Source organism: Schistocerca nitens, chromosome 6 (assembly GCF_023898315.1).
Source record: "Schistocerca nitens isolate TAMUIC-IGC-003100 chromosome 6, iqSchNite1.1, whole genome shotgun sequence".
Classification (NCBI taxonomy): domain Eukaryota; kingdom Metazoa; phylum Arthropoda; class Insecta; order Orthoptera; family Acrididae; genus Schistocerca; species Schistocerca nitens.
The window spans coordinates 446,571,305-446,588,627 of record NC_064619.1 but is presented as its reverse complement, the minus strand read 5'-3'; the positions used below and the strand labels follow the sequence as shown (position 1 = coordinate 446,588,627).

The following is a 17,323-nucleotide window of genomic DNA, read 5'->3' as shown; positions in this document are numbered from 1 at the left end:
GGCTGAAAATGACCCTGGAATAGCAAGGTCAGTGAATAAAATGCAGACTGTCCCACACCTTGAAATGCTGAAAAAAGAAAATACCAAGAAACCTACCCCATGGAGTGGTGTTAAACAAAGAAGCACCTATCACTTTCACCCTCCTAAACCATCATTTCAGGGTAAGTTATCAGTTTGTTTGTTTGTAATTAACTTAATACTGTAGCGAGTGGCAGTACTCTTTAACAAATTATCTAATTTGTTAAGACCAGTGAATTGTTAACGTTTCAGTAGATAGTTAAGAAACAGACCCTAGTAATTACTCATCATAACCCACATGTCAGAGGGCATATATGGGTAGTGAATAAATTTTGTATTTGTCCGGGTGGTCACAACACCCAATAACCTAGAAGCAAAACTAGACAGCTTGATCAGGAAAAGTGTTCAAAATCAAAATATTGTTTCACAGTTTCATATTTGTGCCTCAGGGTCAAGTTTTCAATTTTTTTTTCTTCAGAATTCAGCAATAATGAGTTGTATCAAATGTAGAGTTCCCAGGACACAAGACATTCAGTCTGTAGACATACTACGCTGTCATGCATGCATGAAAATGATTTTACCATTCTGACTGTAAGTTCTGTTGTGCATATAGTTGTTAATTGTACCAGTTTGCCACATTACTTTGTGTTCTTAGTCATCTTTGGTTGCTTTTCAGTGCAAGTGTAGGATACATACAATAATAGACTTTTGTGTTGTCCATTTTATTTATTTGTTTAATACACTTCATCAGGTATATCTGTTCACAACTACTATATAATATAACTATTATATCAAAATTTCAGGTCATAGTATAATTTTAAATCTCCACTATATATGAATTTTGTTATTATATATTAAATGATGAAGTGGGATGCAACAGTTCTTCACTATCGAAGCCTCTGAGTTGTTATGAACTGCACTGTAGCTGTCGCCTAGGAGTAGACCAGTTTCTGACTAAACGTAGGCAAAAGGTTACACAGAAACTGATGAGAAAGAAAAAAGCTTTTGACTTTAAGTAAACTACACAAAGTTTTGCACCACCTTCATGACTTCAAATTTTGCATGTTTTGGTCAGAAACTTTAATTTGAATGCTCTTGTCAATAGAAAATTGCTGCAAATGGCCACCTGCATTCTCAGTGCATTTCAGTTAAAGTGCACTGTTTCAAATTGTGACTGGGAAAGCATGGCTTTTGTATTCACTACTCAGTCTGTCAATATGCACCGAGAGGCCATTTCAATCTTAGATGATACATGCATTGCCACTTTATGATAAGTGTTGTCTGTATTGAAATTTGTCTAGTGAATTAGCATATACAACAACTGTAAGTCTCTAAGGCATTTTTGTTACACACTACTTCAGTGAAAATGCGCTATTTAATCCAATATAGAGTTACCTGGTGGATAAAATTTTGCAGGTATAGTTTAGTCATCTGGTACTAGTAATCTTAGGTATTTTAACCTGCTAAATCTGTAATTTAGTTTCGTTGAAATAGCCATTGTCATTAGGGAGACAAGGTTTAGTGGTGTTGAAGCAGCACACCATGAATTCTCTTTGAGCCATACTGATAAATATCCCACTTGCTCTCTGATGCATCTCTCCATTGATCTGAGATCTCTCGAGTTTCTTGTCTGTCTTCTGATCAATCACCATGTCACTACAATCCAATAAAGTTTGTATTGGAGTAGTTGAACAGGAATGGGCTGAAGTACCATCTAACGGGGTGATTTCGGATGGTTTTGTCGTTATTTTGATTGTAACTTCCGTATATATTGTTAGATTAAATTGATTTTTATGGAAGTGGTAGGGTATATGTGTAACAAATAAAGTATCCCATAACCAGAAAGTGTATGTGTAGGTATATTTATCTGAGGCAGTTAAATAAAGTGTTTGAAGTCACCCCATGGATTGGGGTGATTTCGGACACACATGTTTTTTAAATCTCTGTGCGAAGTTTTTTAATTCTACATGCTTTTTATTTGATTTTGGTGACATTTTACACATGGTGGGAGATTTTCCAGCTTTCTCTTGATATTGGAGAAAACATCTTAAGTCTCTTTGTTCACTTCTCCATGAGCTCGTTTAATATTTTCGCTTAAGCGAACCAAAAGATCTTCTGACTGTCATTTGCGGAATGAATGCACCCATTCTTCTCCTGGCAGATTATTATGAAATTTCTTCTCTTTTCGGCCAGATTTAGCAAGGTAGCCTTTAAATAAATATCTAATACCCAATTTAGTGAAGGGAAATCCCCAATGTGCAGCCCTCAAGATACCTTGCTTCAACATTTCTTCTTCTTCTTCTTCTTCTTTATTTAGCACTGGCTGTCCTCCCATTTTTTTCGGATGTGCTTTCTGCACTTTATTTTGTAGGCTTGATTTAGGTATGCCATACAAATCAAACACTTTTCTGTACGATAATTTACCACTCTGAATATCACGAACCGCTTTATCTAAAAGTTCTGGGTCATAATTACACCGTACTGTAGTACCTCTCCTGCTATTATACGTTCTTGGCATTGTCTGAAGTCACCCCACACAGTACACAGTTTTACAAAAACCGTCGTTATTTTATAACCTTGCACGAGAAACTCGACAAACTTGTACAGAAATTATCTCAATGCTGTTAGCTACTGAGTGCATCGACAATTACGGTTATAATAACTTCTCGCTCAGTGCAACAATAGAAAGTTTCCACTTTACGATAATGCATGGATTCTTAACACTGAGACTGTTCGTCAATTATTCACGTAGGGAAACAAATAAAAGTTGGGAAAAGCGATAAATTCATTCTTCGCTTAAAATAACTGGTGCACAGATGTTAAAATAAGTAACTCTTTGTTTGTATGCAGTGGCAAATAACAAATAAGCCATACTGTCCGAATTCACCCCGGTGTTCGAAATCACCACATTTGATGGTACCTAAAGATTTATGTTTCAAAGTCTCCCATTGCCCAGCTGGCCTTTGCACATTTGAATTACTGTTGACTAATGAAATTAAGTTAATAGAAATAAAGGAAACTGTAACATTACAACAGGAGATAGTGCTGGGAGTTGTATTATATCTCAGGGTGAATACTAACAAGCTACTCACCATAGCAAAGATGTTGAGTTGCAGACAGGCGCAAGAAAATACTACTAAACACTTAAACTTTCGGCCAGAAGGCCTTCTTAGTCTGAGACAGTGGTGTGTGTCTATTTCAGAAGAAGGCCATCTGGCTGAAAGCCTACATGTTTAATAGTATTTTTGTTGTGCCTGCGACTCAGCATCTCCACTATATGGTGAGTGGCAATCTATCCTTTTCATAAAGTTGTTTTTATTCCATCCTGGATTTTTCATTGTTTGAGTACTAGTAATGAATTATATTGTTGTTCAACTTTGTTGCAATGTTATGAGAGAGGTTGATGGCGAAGATAAATTAGGACTCCTGTGTGGATGCAGACAATAGTTACCTTGATGAGTCTCCCGTGCATTAAATCATTTATTTACATTTGTATTTAAAGGATCAAATTCTGATTCGACATGTGTTCTGGGGAAGATGGGTTCAAATCCTGCAGTTGCTATCCTAATTGAGGTTTCATCTGGTTTCTGTAGATTTTTTTTTTTACAATTGTTGAGCTGAATCAATAACAATGCCAGTCAGTCTTCTCCTCTTTCTCACAGTGTCACTGAGCCAACTGTGATGACTGACCTGTCAACTGCACTGAACACTTGCAGAATGAATGAAACCATCCATCTCACATTGCCAATTAGGACACATCCATCCTTTTTTTGCCATAACCTGATATTGGGGAAATTCTGCTATTCCAATTATTTCTTAATTTTTACATTGATTGGATTTGTATATTGCACTAAAAGGTCAAAAGTCTGTGGACACAACTATGTAATGTAAAATTAACGAATAGATGTCAAGAGAGATGGACCCACCAGTATAAAGAAGGTGGGGAGTACTGTGTCGTCAATAGGGAAACAGTAAAAGTGTGTCCGCACGATGCCTCTTTTGTCTTGCGCAGTCACAGATATACGGGAATAAAAGGGCATGCATAAAAATTTGTGGAAAGAACGCAGGTACGCATGGGTGTTCTTGGGTCCACATGTTGCCTCATTGCTCAAGCAGTCTGCTATGAATCCTCTTACTTGCTTGGGAGTATGTATTGCATTTGTTGTGGTGAAAAGGTGACAAAAAAGGAAAACATAAGTGACTGTAGGTAAAACAGTATACAAACAACAGAGGTATGACAAATACAAACTGATGACAATGTTTTGTCTGGAAATTTCAGGAGGAGGTCACAATGAGATTTCAGATTTTCTGCTTGGGAAATTGCAGCGATAAGGTTTGCAAGAAAATAGTTAGCTAGTAACTGAGGACTTTTATACTTGTTTGAAATACTTATTCTTGATTTCAAAACAAAGCATTTCAGTTCTATGAAATTTATAACTTAGGAAAAATTGTAATTTATTATTTGATTGTTTTATACCTCTTTTTACTGTAAGAAATTCCTAAGCTAGTAATTATCATATTTTGTTCCTATATAATAATACAATTTGTATCTGTTAGCATTTATAAGTACTGTTCTCAGATAATTATGACTCATTCAATATCCATGCAATTCTCTTGCCTACAGGATCAACAGAAAGCGAATAAATAAATGAAAATAAGTGATTATTCCTGAAACTGAGAAAGACTTAAGGAAGGTTCTTAGTCTTCATGTGAATGTTAATTTACTTTCAATGCATCATTTGTATTTAATCATGAAATCTGATTTCTAGATTAACATCCTCAGACTCGGCACATTTGGAAATTTCTTAGATGCCAGAGTCAGCTCGAGGTTGTGTTTATAAGTTTCGTATTTTTTGCATCATTTGTGTGCAGATTTTCTATTTGTAGTAGTTTGTAGCGGAGCTACATGTACCCCATTGCTTCTCTGCGTCTTTTTTTTATCTCCCCCCCCCCCCCCCCCAGATGTCAGGCTTATCAGTTTTTATGCTTTTGAGTTGTCACGACATGAATATTCATCCACAGTTGTAATTTACACTTTCCATAAATTTGTGGCTTATTATTCTCAGTCTTCCTGCTTCAAGACTTACAGTATCTTATTCGTTACAGACATATGATCAGTCTTTTCATCTAATACGTGATGCTCAGGGCAACAGATCTCAGATTTTTGTTCAAATAATTTTCAGAAATGGCATTCCACTTGACTTTTTTGTTTGTCTGTAATCATCTATAAACTTCAGCGTGCTTGAGTTAGTCAACAGGCATTATTGTATGTAAATTGCTTCACAGCATAACATCAACATGATACACTCTCTCTCTCTCTCTCTCTCTCTCTCTCTCTCTCTCTCTCTGTCTGTGTGTGTGTGTGTGTGTGTGTGTGTGTGTGGGGGGGGGGGGGGATCAAAGTTACTCATCTTTGAATATAGCAATTTTTATTTGCAATGTAACATTGATAAGGATTCCACTGCTTTAATTTAATTTCATATTGATGAGTGCAAATAATCTCGACATTTGAACATGAGCATCCTTATAAATGAACTTTTTCAAAACCTTGTTACTTCTGCTGTGGGTAAAACTTTTCCATTGCGATACTCTGTCAAGCCAAAATGTAACTTTCTTGGATGGAAACACCATATTTCTTCAGAAAACATTCATGTGATGATATGGAAAGATTGATGTAAGACTCGCGTGTCGTGCGATACAGTCTGTAAAAGTCTTAGTTGCTGCAGCTGCCCTAGTTCCGCTCGGAATATTTTGATAGATATTATGAATTCTCACTGTTGTCAGTGTTTGCAATGTAACAATAATTTTAACACTATGCTGTCCAGCGACACCACAGTGGTTTCGTATGAATAGTATCACTCGGTGGCTGGCAACACCCCAGTGGTGTCATGAGCATAGTATCGCACAGTGGCCGGTGACAGCACTTTAGTATCTTTTGCATTCTGTTGGTGTTTCGTTTAGGTAACAATAAGTTACACAGGTCCACAAGTTTTTTTTTTTTTTTTTTTTTTTTTGTTTTTATAAGTACTTGAGCTCTTTTGCCATGGCAGACGGAATAGACGATACGATTATTTATGGTGAATGTGCAGAAATCTTGTCAGACATTTCAGATGACTTGGCCAATTGGGAAGAAGACATTGGATAATTAAAAAAAAAATGAAAGTCAGGTAGAATTGTCAGAAGATAGTGAAATACATCCACGAAGAATTAGGCGAACGCTATGATTGCCAACTGATTCGGATAAATCAAAGAAGACAGTGCACAGTTGTCAGACTTCGATTTACTGAGGACCAATAATAAATTTGAAAGATCTCCGGGTCCAAACATACTTCCCAAAGATATACAGAGTGTTGAGGATATCGTAGAATTACATATTTGGATCAGCGTATTTGAATATCTTAGCAACGAAACCAACAAGTACTACAGTCAAAATTGCATTAGAAAAAAACTGGATTATAAAAATGCAAAATTTGTCGACATTATGGGACCCAAACTTAGAAAATGGTTTGGGATTGCTATCTTTATGGAAATTGAAGGAAAAAAAGAGGAAAAAAATGGGGGGGGGGGAGGGGGGAAAGTATTGATGATTATTGGTCAATGAATCTGACGATAGATACACCGATATTTCGCAAAACTATGTCCCACAACCGATTCAGACAGATATTATCATCTTCACATTTTTCCGACAATGGTAACAAACCGGATAATGCCGACTGGCTTTTCAGAGTGCAATCCGTAATTGATTATTTTTCTAAAAAGTTTAAAGAAACTTATAATCTAGGAATGATACTGTGGTGTGGGTGGTTAAATTTTACAATCCGTCGCAAATTACGAAATATGGCATACTCATTCAGATGCTGTGAGATTCGGGTACGGGATACATTTCCTCATTCAAGATACATTCCGGTGCAGGACAGCCTTTAGCAAAAACAGTGATGGAACTATTTACGCCTTCTTATGGAAAGTGGCATCACCTCTACATGGATAATTGTTATAACAGTGTAGAACTTGCAGAGAAATTACTTGAAAAGAAAATTCGAGTGTGTGGAACAATACGGCAAAATAGAGGATGCCTGGAAATATTAAAGCGCGCAAAAGCCAATGTGTTTGAAGATTGTCATCAACGGGAAGGTGAAGTACTCGCACAAGTGTGGAGAGCTTCGAAAACTAAAATGATAAGATTGATATCTACAATACATAATGCCACTTTGACTGACACTCAGAGAAAATGTAGATAAACCAATTACATGATAAAAAACCTGAAAGTGTATTAGACTACAACAGACATATGAAAGGAGTGGATCGGGCAGACCAATATTAGTTATTCCCTACATACAGAAAAACTATAAAATGGTCAAAAAAGGTTTGCATGTACCTCTTTAATTGCACATTATTTATTGCATTCTGTACATGTCAATATTTCAATACAGAACACAAGAGTCTCCAATTTTGTGATTTTCTTTTCTTTTTCTTTCTTTCTTTCTCTCTCTCTCTCTCTTTTTTTTTTTTTTTTTTTTTTTTTTTTTTTTTTTTTTTTTTTTTTTTTTTTTTTTTTTTTAATTGAAAATGTCTGATTCGTGGATAACACACCATGTACCTACTTTTCATCAATAGTTGGGGGTTGCCAGTACATCACGTATGTCTCCTCATGATCCAGTTGTGACAGACTTTCCAGTCACATAAAGCAACACCAACCAATACTTATTTCCGAAACGAATAAACGAAAACATAGAAACTACCATATGTATTCCAAAAACAAAAAAAGAACAACAACAACAAACTTAATGTGCAAGTCTTGTGAAGTTGCGTTAAATCTTGGAGAGTGTTTTGCTGCATATCATTTGAAAGAGAAATACTAAGCCCCAACACAATGCAGATAAACAAATGTATGAAACAAACAATTTTTTTTTTTTTGTACTTATATATGTATATCTTCGAAATTTCATGAAAGTAGGGGGACAGGGTTGAGAAATTATGAGAACTAACAGCACTTTGAGATTAGTAAAACTTAACAATTTATAATCTCCCAATAATGTCAGGAATGGCTGGTGACAAGCAAAGTAATCCGAATTGGCGTTGCCAGCGCCAAGCGAATAAATTTGTTAGAGACGTATGGACGGCAAAGTGTTAAGTGTCCAAAAGGCTAAATTTAATTCCATGCAAATTACTACGGATTAAATACTACTCCCTGCAAATTCATGAGAGTTCATTTGTGGTTGGCTTACATTTGGGTAAATGCAGTAGTCAGTGGATGTCACCTGTCCAACAAATCCATCAGTGATATTTCAGTCCTTCCAAAGCTGCCAAAGTTGATTGTTGGTGATGTGACTGCAAACTGGAAACATGAAGCAATAGCCACAGCTAAACCAAAACCTGGCAGACATCATGTGGTGATGGAAAAGAACCATCATTGTGGAGGTGGTTGTAAAATAAAAATAGCAAGAAATCAGCAGAAGGGATCAGTAATGATGTCTGAACTGCTATCAGCAGTCCAGCTAGCATAATGATTGTGTCTAGGAAGTTAAAAAGACTGGGTTATAGTGATCGAGCACATTCTCATACACACTACATTTCTGTAGTCACTGTTAAGCTATCTTAAGGTGATGTAAAGAACAAAGCAACTGATTGAATTGACGGAAACATTAAATAAATATGAAGGACATGAATTTATTTTCAGCACTGTGTACTAGAGTGCTGCAATGCTCAGTGTTTGACCGGTCACGGCTCGCCTGTTGACAGGGGGACTGAGCCGCTCGTGTCCAGCCCCATACGACTCGGCTCGGTCACGTACTCACCACATGTCTGTTGTCCAGATTCCAGACACGCGGATAACCGAGCATGACCGGTCACCTGACGTCTCACCTTACCTCGGCTAGCTGCACTGTACTGTACAAATCCAACGCCTCTCTCTCTCTCTCTCTCTCTCTCTCTCTCTCTCACACACACACACACACACACACACACACACACACACACACACACACACACACACACACACACTGTATTTATATCTGTGTGTCTCTCTCTCTTTTAATACAAAAGTAATGTTTCCAAGAACGGGTACATGACACAGCTAAATTCATAAAGCAATTAAAAAGTAAAATGATAGATATTTCAATACAATCGTGAATAGAAGAAGAGTCTCATTTCCAAACAGAACATATATTTTTCCTTTCATTAATAGGAAACATTAAATAAGTGCTTTCCCTGTAGACTAGAAGACAACCATCTTCATAAAGAAAGCACACTAAGAACATTAAACATTTACAGACATAACTTGTCATACTTTTCACTTGTTTGCAACAGAAACAGAATTATAGTTATTGTTGATCAGCAGTAAATCACTAACGCGTTCCGTATTTAATTGGCTGCGGCGATTTGTTAGTAACATGCCAGCTTTACTAAAGCATCTTTAACTAGGTGCGCTTGTTGCTGGGATACATAAAATATGTCTTGCAACTGCAGCCAGGCCTGGCAGATCTGTTTCATGTCTGCTCCACCACTTTAAGATGTCATCAACATCTCCGGTGTGCATTAAAATGTAGAGACCTACTTCATCTGCTGCGGATGATCTGTTGTTTCTCCATTCCTTGAAACGATCTCTCTTTCTGGGTGGTGATGACACAGTACTTGAAGGATCTATGATAATAAACAAAAGAGACAAGTAATACAGAAGTGATGTGGAAATCATCGAAACATTCCCCTAAAAACGAGGTGTTATACGTTAATGAAATATTATACGAATCATAACATTCCCGTTTCTCCGTAATACACTATCCACCAACTATGCAAAAACGATTATGTTAATGATTGCATGTTGTACCTGCGTAAGTAGCACACATTTGTCGCACATTGCTAAGAATTTCCTGCTTTTCATTTATTTCAAGCATATTAAGATCACGGAAAGATGGCCAAAGAAACGTAGCAATTTTATGTCTGGAAGTGATCACAATCTTCTCACAAACGAAAGTCAAGGCTCGATTTTTAATCCTTTGCACCTCCTGTCAAAAATACATATCTGTTAGTACACGTCTATTACGCTAGTTAATTATAAATCTATCGCGTATCATAATGAAACAGTGCCTTTAACTGCAGTAATTATTCACCTGACAGTCAGTGTCACTGACACTGCAGACTTGTTGCACTTTGTGAAACCAAAGAACAAATGAATTGTCAGTTCTTTTTCACCTTCTAATTCATCTGTGGCCTCTTTAAATGGTCTCAGAAAATGCGCAATTTTTCCTGCAAGCTCATTATCATATCCTTGAAATCTGTAAGCGGAGTCCTTTTCCGCCAACAAAGCAGCAACTTCGTTATACTGGGTGTGTAAGGACTCCAGCATAGTGTACAAGCTGTTCCAGCGTGTGCAGACCTCTTGTTTCAACGATGATTTCAAAGATGAGCAGAGGCCACTTTTCTTAATTTACCTTACAATGCATTTTGCAGTATTTATTGTTGATGCGATGTTGGGGGCATGATGTAACAAGAGGTTATCTTCATCGAAAGTATGGCTAAGTGCTGTGTTTATACAATGAGCAGCACAAGGAATACTTTCGTAATTTTCCAAAGCCTTTATTGCATTGGCACCCTGGTGGAGACAAAAACAAAACTGTGCAACATGTCCGACGAAATGTCCTAATGAGCCATCCTCTCTTCAATTTCTTTCATAATATTTACTCCCGTCTTCTTAACGTCCGGGAATTTTGTTGTAAATAAAACATTGTTCACAAGAGACCAATCTCTGCTAATGTAATGTGTTGTAAGCGTCAAATAGTGCACCTGATTATGCGAATCAGTCCACATATCAACTGTCGCAGCACATGTTTTATTAATAACTTCCGCAATAACAGAAGGCATTATGCTGTTTCGTATTGCATCAGCTTGTTCTTTGGCATGTCTGCTTATAATAGAGGGATGTGGCATGACATCAGCCACGTTAACTTCTCCATAATGCGCACCTAGATGTATTAATTCTTGGCCTAATTCTCTGAAACCTTCACCGGAAACAACATTAAAAGACCTCATATCTTTAGCACACATTGCAACACACTTTTCTGTAATACTATTTTTTATTACTGCTGGTATCCCTGAAGGTGCTGTATCTTTGTGAGGTTTCTTGCAACTGTGTTTCTTTAAATGAGTGGTTCCCGACTGGAAGCCCAATAATGTAGAGCAATTTATGCACGATAAGTACTCAGTAGATGCACTGTTTTCATCTACAACCAACAGAAATGTACTCCATACTTGGCTTTTTAGACCTTCCCTTTTCTTCAATGTGTAAACATTGGTTTCAATCTTACGTCTTACTGCACTGCCTTCCTCGCGCTGCATGATAACAGAGAAAGACACCAAAAATGAGAAGCCAGTACTGGCTGCAGTCTCACACTGATAATGATACGTGTAATGTGTTTGAAGTTACGTGCTACGTATTCGGTCACGGCATCGATGATGATGATCATTAGTGTTTTAGGGCGCACAACAGCGAGGTTATCAGCACCCGACGGCATCTATGCCCGGTCATTAGAACTAGTGCGGGCAGCCTATCCAGTTAGGGTGTTCTCGCCCCAGCCCATATTTTTTGCTCGCTTACTCGGTCATGCAGGACTCTACTGTGTACAATAGAGGAACAGTTCAGAGACATTGATTGATTTTATCAGCATGACAATGCACTTTATCATAAAGTAGCATCTGTGAGGCAGTGGTTTGTGGACAATAATATTCATGAAGTCCTGTTTATTCTCCTGATCTGTACTCGATGAAATACCTTTGGGATGAGTTAAAACATTGACTTTGCTCCAGACCCTAAGTGTCCAACATTTGTAACTACATTTTTCATTTCTTGAGAATGAATGGTCTGCCATTACTCCACAGACATCCATCTCACTTTGAAATGTCCCCATCAGAGTTAAAGCCATCAAAAACATGGACTGACACACCCGATATTAATGTCCACTAAAATCATGTGTGGATATTTTTGATCAGATAGTGTATTTATTCATTTATTTCATTTCTTTTAGCTGTCTGTGGTCTGCAATTTTTCTCCAGTTTTTGATATTTATCTTTTACCAATATTCCTTCATTCTTCAAGTTACTCTTGCTTACTCTTCTCTCAAGAATCTTCCTGTTTTTAATTTTTCATTGGATAGCTCATCCTCTCTCACCATTTTTGCTTTGAACCTCACTGTACTACTTATACCTTCTTTACAGATCCCGTACTTCTCTAGAATCTGGTGAATTTCTTCCACACATGGGACTTATTTCTTTCTATTCTTCTGGTAAGTCATCTTATTTGACACCTTTTCTGCTTTTATTATTTTAATTTGTCAACAAAGAGTCGACCCTTTCTTTGCTGTGGTTGAGGTCTTCTCAGATGTCTTGTACAGTTCCTTGTTTGATCTTAAGTGAAATTTAAAGTTATGTCATATCTTTTTTAGCCTCAGAATCTTCCATAAAAATTTCCTTTCTTTTTTTCTATATTTCTAGCAATTGTGACTGCTGCTTGTAAATATTTGTTTGACTACAGTACTGTAGTATCTGAATTTGGCTTGATAAGATAGGAATTTTGATTTGTTTGTTTCTCATTCAACTGCAGCCTTCTCGTTTTGTTCAGGGTGAAAAATCTCACCTAAACTCTTGAAATGGTGCGGCCTTCTGTTCTCACCATGTGTTGCTTGCCATGTTCATTGTTGACATTGAATTCTTTGCATCTGTGATCACGTACTCTTTCCAAAAGCTATTTCTGGTCCTGTCTTTGGGGTATCTTTAAAGAATTCTGTTTATTTGGTTGTGATAGGATTTGCATGGTAAAATACTACATAATTTATAAAGGTGAGACATGTAAATTTAAATGCAGTCTTTTGATAGTTGATAGTTTATAGTTTTTGGGATGTTTTGATGACTCATTGTGACTGCTATATTATTATTATTATTATTATTATTATTATTATTACGTTAGTCAATTCCATACTTCAGGAAGTTATTGGAATTTGTCATGTGTTGTTTTTTCAGTTCTTAGTGAAGAAAATGCACAGCCTGAGCCTTTAAATACTGTGATGTTTCTAAATGCACTGAAGCCTAAAAAGAAAGATGATGGATTTAATTGCCCAATTGCAATCTTTGAAGTTCCTAGTCCCAATCAGCAGCCGATGTATCCAAAGGACCAGGTATCTTAAATTTCAATAACAAGTATTATTTATAAGCAACTTTCTGTAGCTCTATAAAGAAGTGGATTCAGCTGTATTAACAGGGAAACTTCATTCTCAAAGGAGCAAATGCCTCAAAGGGAATTACACAGCAACTGTAAATGACCATTTGATAGTGAATCCATTTGAAGTTGAGGCATTAGATATCCTGAGGCTCATAAGTTGTACTGCCTTCATTGACATATCCCTGAAAATTGACCATTCTTCTGGGGACACCCTGTATAAGTTTGCCTGCAGTGTGTCCTGGAGTGGGGTGTGCACATTGTGACCATCTGTGCTGGTAATGGTGACGTTGTTCTTTCTGGTTTTGCACACTTTTAAATGTGCTTTCTACTTCTATCCTATAAGCAGCTGCCTTACATCTTATTCTTGTTTCTTTTTGCATTTCAGTAATGGATGTACATATGATAAACCAACTAGGTAACTAAAACTGACAACTTGTGCTGTGACTTTTTCTTCTTGCTGCAGCAAAAATGATCCACAGAAAAATTGGCAAAATCTGTCTCAAAGCTTACAGAAGCACTTGAAAGTGTGGAACACTATTGTGTAGAAAACTAACTTGAGCCAAATCCTACTAAAATTAAAATATATACTTTTCATATTCGCTACAAACAAGTGTCAAGAAAGGTGACATTATGGTGAGGTATAATTCTGAGGCCCTGTGCAAATTTAATTTACTTGGGATTTATCTTATATCGAGATCTAACAAGTCAGGAACAATGGTACCACATCAAGCTGAATATAGATGGCAGAAATTAAATACTTCGAAAATTAACCAAAACACCTTGGGACAGGCAAACAACCTGTTGTGAAAACTACAGTTTTAGTAATGCGCTTCTCCACTGGTGAATGTGATAGCCCACTGTGGTATAAATCAACTCATGCCATGAAAGTTGACTGTCCTAAATGAAAGCTGCAGATAGGTAATTTAGTGGTTATGACCAGCCCCAACCAAGAATTTTTATTTCCTGGCTGGTATTGCTCCAATTAGAAGAGAAAAGGCAGCCTATAAGGGCACAACCAAGCTGTTTACTTCCACAGAAGAAATACACAGCTTCCTATCTGGAGAATTGGATAAAATCTAAGAAACACCTGGAATCCCACCATGAATAGAGCTCACAGCTGAATACGAAGGAGTCAAGTCAAATGCAAAGCCACTAACCAACTGCAGAGTGATTTTGCTTGATGAAACAGAACCCTTGCACAGCCTGTGATTTCTTTGACGTTTGGAAACGTAACAAATATGGTGCAACTTTGACAGTTACATATAAATACTCATGTCCACAGTGTCCTATGCAGTGTTCAAGGGAACAGCTTATATCAAAAAGGCTCAGTAAAGTCAATGTGACGTGTTCATGCATTAAAACTGTTCAGTGATTAAACTTGTTATTTATTTCTGTTCATTTAATTATGAAATATGTACTGCAGTGTATGTATTGCTTCTGTTAAGTTTGGTGGTGGTGGTGGTGGTGGTGGTGGTGGTGGTGGTGGTGGTGGTGGTGGTGGTGGTGGTAATTAATAATAATAAACCCCGTGGAGGCCCGGGAAAAGAATAGGCCTCCGGTATGTCTGCCAGTCGTAAAAGGCGACGAAAAGAACAAACCACTAACAGGGCTAACCCCCCTTTTAGTGTGATTAGTTGGTTCAGGACAGAACTAAAGAAGCCTCGGACAAGTGCCGTCATGGTCGGGGACGACGCTTGAACCCTATGCCCGCCCACAATGGTAACGACACTGCTAGCCAACTGGAAAATGATTTAAATCCAAATAGAGGTGTTTTGCAGGATATGCTTCCTGCAACCACCCTACAAGGAAAACAAAGACAGAGGATGAGATGGTCAGATGAAGTTAATTGACACCTCATGTTCTGTTATTACCAAGCAACAAACCTAGGAACCAACACAACTGGATACAGATCACAAGTATACACAACATTTATTACCAGATACCCAGAATTAAAATTTTTAACAGAACAACGACTAGCTGATCAGATCCGTGTAATAATCAAAAATAACAGGATACCCCAGTCAGAATTAGAAAACATCAAACAACAAGTACAACAAATACTGGAACAAAATAATGTGCAATCAGAAGAAGAAGAAAATACAGTAATGGACTCAAACATCCCAGAGCAAACAAACAAAGAACAACACGCATCAATTAAACAATCAAAGGAAAACGAAATCTTGAGACAGCCACCAGAACAAGCACAAATAGAACACGAAGTGACACACATGTTATATATAGAAGAAAAATTTCAGCTGACATATATAGAATACAAATACACAAATACAGACATTAGACCATTCTTGCATAGACCACCAAATAACCCACAAGTCGAAACAACAATAAAAACTATCAATACAATCATACACAACAATATAAATGAAAACACAACTATGGAAGAGTTACATCTACTGGTTTATATAGGAGCAATCACTACACTAGATATACACACTAGGCAGAGACCAGAACCAACCAACACACAGAAAAAACCCACAAAACCAGCATGGCAACACAGGCTACAGATCAGAATAGAAAAACTGAGAAAATACATCGGACAGCTAACACAATTTATAAGAAATGAAATATCAGACAAAAAACGAAAAAGGTTAGGTAAAATCTCACAACAAGAAGCGATAGAGCAATTAGATGAAAAGAAGCAGAAATTACAAGCATCGGCCAAACGACTTAGAAGATACAAAAAAAGTGAAAATAGAAGGAAACAAAAACATTCAACACAAACCAAAAGAAATTTTACCAGACAATAGATAACACACACATTAAAATAGACAACCCGCCAAACATAACAGACATGGAACACTTCTGGAGCAACATATGGTCAAACCTGGTACAACATAACAGGCATGCACGGTGGATACAAGCAGAAACAGACACATACAAGATGATACCACAAATGCCTGAAGTGATAATTTTGCAACATGAAGTCACCCAAGCAATTAATTCCATGCACAATTGGAAAGCCACTGGAAAAGATAAAATAGCAAATTTCTGGCTAAAGAAGTTAACCTCAACACATTCACATCTAACTAAATTATTTAACACTTACTTTGCAGACCCATACACATTCCCTGATACACTTACACATGGAATAACTCATCTGAAACCTAAAGATCAAGCAGACACAGCGAACCCAGCTAAATATCGCCCCATAACATGCCTACCAACAATATACAAAATATTAACTTCAGTCATTAAACAGAAATTAATGACACATACAACACAGAACAAAATTATAAATGAAGAACAAAAAGGCTGTTGCAAAGGAGCACGAGGATGTAAAGAGCAACTGATAATAGATGCAGAGGTGACATATCAAGCTAAAACTAAACAAAGGTCGCTACACTACGCATACATTGATTACCAAAAAGCTTTTGATAGTGTACCCCACTCATGGTTACTACAAATATTGGAAATATACAAAGTAGATCCTAAATTGATACAGTTCCTAAACATAGTAATGAAAAATTGGAAAACCACACTTAATATCCAAACAAATTCAAATAATATCACATCACAGCCAATACAGATTAAGCGTGGAATATACCAAGGAGACTCATTAAGTCCTTTCTGGTTCTGCTTTGCTCTGAACCCACTATCCAACAAGCTAAATAATACAAATTATGGATACAATATTACTGGAACATACCCACACAAAATCACACATTTGCTATACATGGATGATCTAAAACTACTGGCAGCAACAAATCAACAACTCAACCAATTACTAAAGATAACAGAAGTATTCAGCAATGATATAAGTATGGCTTTTGGAACAGACAAATGTAAGAAAAATAGCATAGTCAAGGGAAAACACACTAAACAAGAAGATTACATATTGGATAATCACAGCGACTGCATAGAAGCGATGGAAAAAACGGATGCCTATAAATATCTAGGATACAGACAAAAAATAGGAATAGGTAATACAAATATTAAAGAAGAACTAAAAGGAAAATATAGACAAAGTCTAACAAAAATACTGAAAACAGAATTGACAGCAAGAAACAAGACAAAAGCTATAAATACTTATGCCATACCAATATTGACCTACTCATTTGGAGTAGTGAAATGGAGTAACAC

The 17,323-nt window shown here is 36.9% G+C and overlaps 1 protein-coding gene across 2 annotated transcripts in view; it reads left to right on the top strand.

Annotated features, from left to right (window-relative positions):
- LOC126262810 (uncharacterized) overlaps positions 1 to 17,323 on the top strand; it is a 162,113-nt gene that overhangs the window by 76,387 nt on the left and 68,403 nt on the right. For both annotated transcript variants that reach the window (XM_049959654.1, XM_049959652.1), the window contains exons 5-6: positions 2 to 161; positions 13,027 to 13,181. In XM_049959654.1, coding sequence (XP_049815611.1) covers positions 2 to 161; positions 13,027 to 13,181 — 315 coding nt within the window. The remainder of the gene's footprint in view (position 1; positions 162 to 13,026; positions 13,182 to 17,323) is intronic.